This window comes from Neodiprion pinetum, chromosome 3, assembly GCF_021155775.2.
Source record: "Neodiprion pinetum isolate iyNeoPine1 chromosome 3, iyNeoPine1.2, whole genome shotgun sequence".
NCBI classification, from domain to species: Eukaryota; Metazoa; Arthropoda; class Insecta; order Hymenoptera; family Diprionidae; genus Neodiprion; species Neodiprion pinetum.
The window spans coordinates 35,723,429-35,730,114 of record NC_060234.1 but is presented as its reverse complement, the minus strand read 5'-3'; the positions used below and the strand labels follow the sequence as shown (position 1 = coordinate 35,730,114).

Below are 6,686 nucleotides of genomic sequence, written 5' to 3'. Positions count from 1 at the left end.
TCTATATATTGCGACTTCACGAAGAATGAAAAATTTCAAAATACTCAGTGTAATAAGTTATACGTCAAGATCGGTGGTGGTAAAACGAAGTAATCTGAAGTAATCTCATATCCATTAGAAACGATGGGTTAAAACCACTTTCTCAAAAGAAAGACAACAAGAAAAAAAAAAAAAAAGAAAGCAGCGTAGTACTTGCTTGTCTTAAGACTTGCGCCGATGTCAAGGTCACTCCATACCGATTCACATTACAGCATCTACACATTCTACATGTTTTTGCTATACAAGACGGCCGCTTAAGTTTTCACGTACATCGACTCTTACGATTAACTAACACGCAGTGTGACAAAGGTATGTTGAAAAAATGTCCGAACGATTTTTCACATGTATATGTATAATCCGTGATCAACGAGCAAATGATCATGCGCACGTTGCGAAATAATTAGTACTATGAAACGATAGTAGATCACGATGTCTTCAGCTTTGACGTGTAAACATGCATAGCTCAACGATCAGGTGATGCGGTGGAGAAAAAATTAATTAATTAATATATATATATATGTGTATGTGATTGCGGGATGACGTGGAGCGGTGGTGGTACTGTCTATAAATATTATGTTGTAAATAATCCGGAGTTGAAGATTAGTTGACCTTCGATAAATCGAGGCGGTAGATGCACCTAGTATACGGAAAATAGCAACGAGAAGTCATAAAGTCCCGTAAAGGTGTAAATTAAAATTTAGATTCGTATCTCACGTATCTTTATTACGTTATATAACTGTAATTCGAGAACAGCGTGACTGATGAGTGAACAGCGTGTTCTTAACATGTTTGCGTTTAAACTTGAAATAAAATCAGCCAATCACATGGAAGCGATTTGAGAAGAAATTTTTTATATTCTTTTTAGACGTGATCGGTTAATCGTAATTCGATGACTCGCGAAAAGAATGAATTCAATGGTTACCATTGTTAGGAGGGGCAAACGGCTAGATAAAGGACACGCTTAGACTCTCTCGCAGCGCTTCAGCAACTTATAAACTTTCTGTGAACAACAAAACATACCCACCCACCTTGTGAATTTCTACATCTATGTTTTTCTGTTGCAGACAAGCGATTACACCATTATAATTATTTTCGGAATTGAGCGAAACTTTTGTATCGTTTATTATTTTTGCCAACTGTATTATGTTTTCACATATCTTGTACTGTTCGATAAAATTATTATCTCGAGTCATTTTGGAGGAGACTGTGATTCTCCAAGTTAATTGACACGATAATACCAAAAACATGAAAATATTATTGAAGGTGTTGATGGTATTAATAAGTTTCAGAATCTCATAGGTTTAGCAAGTTCCTACACTTGCATTCTTGTAACGGGATAAAAACTGTCACTTTTTATAGCATCCCTCGTGAAATAACTATTCTCAGCTTCTTTAACCCCCATTTCGGTCAATAAACTTTTTGGAATAACAATGTTCATGAATTCCAATTGTGAAATTAGTGTTATGCTCGATAAAGAAGCATGATGTATTATGAAGACGCATGGGGAGGATATAATTTGAACTCTCTGTGTCATTAACGTCCCAATGCATTCAATACGTTCTTGCAAACGATTTCACATACAGGCAAAAAGAGAAATAATAAAGTTCTCCCGAATGCGATACGTGGTGGGCTGTGCGATCGCGGTTTGCATGCGATTAAAGGGGAACGTAAGAAAAATAACAATGTTAATGACTCCGCAGAAAGATATTGTATAGGCGGATAATTGTAAATATTGATAATTTACCGAACAGCAACCGACAGGCTGTCTACAATCTTGTAAATATTACGAAATGTACACCTGTAGTGTTACACATGTCCTCATAAGAATTGTGCCCCGAAATACAGACAGTACTAACTGTAGTGGACTCGTAAATATATTTTTTCAATTAAAAAAAAGTACTGACAACCACGTTTCGTGAGTTATCGATAAAACATCAATGCCTTTATTATTCCATAAAACTCGTTCCGAGTATAAATTGTTAAAGTTAAACACGTACGGTAAATAATTGGATCACTTTTTTTCATTTGAAAACACATAATTAGATATCAACATCATCCTCGCACTGTCATTTAGTGTTTAAAATGATGCGATATTCGAAAGACTGGATTTCACCCGGCGGGTTTTGAATCTGTTTTTAAGATGAAACGTGACCCTTTGAGGATAAGATTAATATTGCGGAAATGCTGTAGCTAAATGAGCGTGACGACCACGATGGTTCGTAACGTAAGTTTTGATTCCGAAATCGGTTCCGTTCATCGATATATGGCAATATTTGTTAGGTCTTGCAAAATAGCAAAGTGTAAACAAGGTCATTTCCAACTCGGGCGAAGTTCCGATGAAAAATATCGTCGACGACACATGTCCAACGTAACGGTACGCCACATCTACGACGGCGGGAATGGTGGTCTGAAATAAAATTATTTTTAACATTAGTATAATATGTATGTCAGAGGAAACATAAGTGAAATGGTTTGGAATTTCTGTTACTCTGGCGCTACAAATGAGAACCGTAAGATAGTCGGCTTACAATTAAAGTAGCTCATGCATTTTTTACGGAGGCCGTAAGACCTTCCGATAGTAAAAATCCCTGACATTTTTAAAACCTCAATTACGGTAATACGTATTGACCCTAGCAACACTTAAGCTAAAACTTGTGTAATTAGAATCTTCATCGCGCGGTAAATGAATTCGTGATTGTCATCGGAGACTTTACCGATTCGCACGGCTTGTCATACCAGAAGTCTGTTTAACCAGAGTACACAAAAAAAAAATGCTTGTTCACGAAAATAAAAAACACCGTCTACCGATTTCACAATAATTACAAATCGGTATCACCGATGTTGATTTACATCGACCGTCACTTTATGATATAATATGATTATTAGTTATTCACCGAAAACATAAGTTATTAAAGAAACGCTCATTGCAAAACAATGCACACGTGAGAATCATTGATACGAGTGTTAACTCTACACTTTCTGGTTTAGGATTCGAACATTGAAGCATTCCGCGTTTAGAATTCACACTTCTCACTTCGTGTTAGATTTGATATAAAGTGCAGTAAAGTTGTTAGCTAGCGTTTCCACACTTACAACGTACTTAGTTCAACGACGTATGTCTTAAAATCATAGTTCAACTCACATTTCCTAATGAATTCTTCAATCTGTATCCCCAGTAATCAATGTCACCAGACCTCTCGGCATTGTTGAAAGATACCCAATTGTGTAGACCTGTTAATTTTCTACCACGTTTCAATTCTCCGAGAAAAATATGCTCGAACGCTGAGCTTGTAGCTACATCGATATTTTGATGCCTTGGGTACTGTTGGAACCAAACATGCCTAAGTATTTCTCTGTGTGTGCGATTGCCTTTCCCAACAAGGCCATGGTCGGAACAGAAATTGATGACACGATTAATCGAGTTAGTCTCGAGTAAAGCGTCCAGAAGTCTTTCTTCTTCCTCTTTTTCCTCTAGGGTTACGTTCTCCTTTTGATTCGTATCCATTTCGTAATTGTCGAACAACTTGCGAAGGCGTTTTACAACTGGATTTTCAAAAATCTCGTCATCCACGGCTAAAAACCTGTATGCCAAAATCATATACATATCTTTGGGTATCCGTCATCTAGCGTGAAAATGATTCCAGTATTACTACAAGATTTTCAGAGCTAGAGCGCTAATCGCCACGTCATAATAACAGAAATATTTTTACAACCTGTTCTCAAGAACATTCAGTATCTGCGATTATTATTATATCTATATCTGGATTTTATGGATTAGGTGAGCCATAATTGGCTTACGGTTGGGGCGCAACGTCTCTGAATCTCCTCCCCGTCAACTGGCCCTGAAAATTGGTCTCAACGCGAGATCGAAAGATCTGATCTTCATATCCAAAAAGTTCTTCCGTCAACTGCTTCAGTTCCGAGTTGGTGACCTTGTTTTGTTTTTTCCCCATGCAACCTGAGGATCAAGATTAATATACCGTTAAACAATTCAAATCTTTACTAACTATACTTCAAGTAACTTAGTCTCCTTCGCTTCGAAGTGTCCTAAGGTTCTTGATTTCGCAAGTTGTCGTGATTTCGCCAATGGGTTGTAGGCTTACTCGAATGGAATAGTAGGTACGTGTAAGGTATATTTCAATTGGTGAATAGATAGTACATTCGCTGCACATTTTTTGTTCGTAGCATTACTGTTCACATCAACCAAATGAAACATGAACATGACGGTGGATCATGAATGGTGTAGGAATCGGAATTGGGATCATGAACTTAAAACCAGGGAAGTCCGTCAATGTCAACTATACACCTAATGCTCGGCATAAATGATGAATGAATTCTCAATTTTATGTTCTCAAGTTATTGGACAAGTTTAAGACTGTCAGCGCGATAACTGATGATGAGGGACGTTGGATTGCCCTTTGAACTTGATAATTCAATGATTAAATGCTTCGTTTTATTATAGGAAGTTGCAGCAGACTTTAATCTACAACAGACTTAAAATATTCTCTTATATATTTGGCACGGTACAATAACAAGCTATAAAACTTACATTGTGTGAAGCTGCTCAAAAAATAAACAGAATGATTCGAATACCGGAATTTCCTCAGAACTTTTTTTTGCCTTTTTTATCTATGCTTTATAGACAGCATTTTTCTGAAGCTAATTGCCATCTTCGTAAGCGAGTTCGGTATAGGCGAAAAAGAATTTAAAACTCGCTGAAGATGATGTAGGTGTTTGCATTTCATGTCTGATTGAGAAATTTTGAGTCAAGAAATCAATGTTCTATATTATGTATATTGTCAATACAAGACCCTGACACAGCCACTAAATCGCTTATTAGACTAATAACTAACTGTACTAATTTGGTAAAGTTAAATATTAAAAAACAATGTAAATCTGTTCCTAGTACTCGTTCAATATCGAAAGGCATTTTGAAATCTAGTGATAAAAAATAGTCTCTTTATGCAATTTGGAAAACGGAGCCAAATAAACTTCAATTTAAAACTGAATATAAGACATACGCTAAGATTGTTGATAAGGTGATAAAAGAAGCCAAATCCATGTACGATAAACAGCAAGTTGAGATGAATATTAATAATTCCAAAAATCTATGGTTATTTATTAATGATAAAATTGACAAAAATGCAAAAAAGGGAGAAAATAATAATAAAAAAATAAATTATCCTATCAAAATCTCCAACTATTTGAATACATATTTTAGTACTATTGGTAGTGAGCTTAGTAATAAAACTCTCCAACCAACTAACCTTGAATTAAAACTACCACCAATCAACCCTCATACGATATTTCTGAAACCAACCAATGAATCTGAAGTATTTAATATCATAAAAGATCCATTTGGTTTGATGCTCTAAAACGAACTGATGTAAAGCCTCTGCATAAAGCTAAGGAAAAGCGTAAAATGTCCAACTACAGACCCATTTCATTAATTTCTTTTATATCATTAGTTTTCAAGGTTCCGTAACTCAAAAGAAACAACGGAACCCTTATAGGATCACTTTGTTGTCCGTCTGTCAAGACCCTTTTCTTAGGAACGGGTAGAGGGATCAAGTGGAAATTAACATCAAATACCAAGGTTCAAAGTCCCTTTGAAGTGTAAAAAATTCAAGCTTCTAAGTCAACGCAATCAAAAGATATGGCCGTTTATATCACATATTTTGATACTCGCAAACTCACTAATCAAAACCTATAGGGTACTTCCCGTTAACCTAGAGTCATGAAATTTGGAGAGAAGTAGGATCTCGCAGAAAAAGTAAAGGAAAAAGTCCGAATATATTGCGTAAAAGCAGTATATGACTAGAATTATTTTTTCAGTTCAAAATATTATTATTTTTCTAATGTATAATATTTATACTTTAATATTATTTTCAGAAGTTGAACGTTTGTTTTAAAAATATTTAATATATATATATATATATATATATATATATATATATATATATATATATATATATACACGCGTGCGCGTGTGAGCGTGTATGTGTAACTATTTTTACCATGCAGAACAAAAGAGTTTTCTAGTATAAAACAGCATAAATGTCTGTATTCAAATAATTATTGAAATATTGATAATTACAAAATTACCAATAAATTTTTATAAACTTTAAGTAAGTGAAAATTTGATTTAAAAACGGCTGAAATGTCTCTTCATCCTTCCATGTAGTTTGCATGGATAATTATCCTTATCTGCATGTGATATTATTTTTAGTAATATTATGTTTGCAGATAAAAGATAACCTTTATACCGTGCCCTAAATGGAGTCGTAATTCCAACTCGGATGCCAGGGTAAAAATAGTCGGTCTACTCGCCGTCTATTTATTATACGGTATTAATTGGGCGAATGTCAATTCAGTATGAAAATAGCGTATTTTTTGTATGTAATATTATGACGGATGATTTATTTGCAACTACGCGTAATAAGTTTTTCAGAATCTTAAGAGCTTTCTCTAGCAGGTTAAACGATACGTTACAGATGGTCGTAAACTTACCAACAATAACGGTGATTGCAACCAGAAGAAATCCTGTCCATCGATTGCTTTGCATTGTATGTGACGTATCAACAGCGATGTTACTTGTGAAATATTTCAATTCGATAATCACCCGATCAATACAATGCGAGTGTGCA

General features: G+C 35.1%; 1 protein-coding gene across 1 annotated transcript; it reads right to left on the bottom strand.

The window, feature by feature from the left end:
- Window positions 1-1,959: 1,959 nt before the first annotated feature.
- LOC124215473 (endoribonuclease CG2145) lies at window positions 1,960-6,683 on the bottom strand. Its single transcript, XM_046618902.2, has 4 exons — window positions 6,550-6,683; window positions 3,838-3,997; window positions 3,182-3,620; window positions 1,960-2,446 (listed from the first exon to the last, which is right to left on the bottom strand). The coding sequence occupies exons 1-4, from the start codon at window positions 6,602-6,604 to the stop codon at window positions 2,207-2,209; spliced, it is 894 nt and encodes a 297-aa protein (XP_046474858.1). The 5' UTR covers window positions 6,605-6,683; the 3' UTR covers window positions 1,960-2,206.
- Window positions 6,684-6,686: the final 3 nt, after the last annotated feature.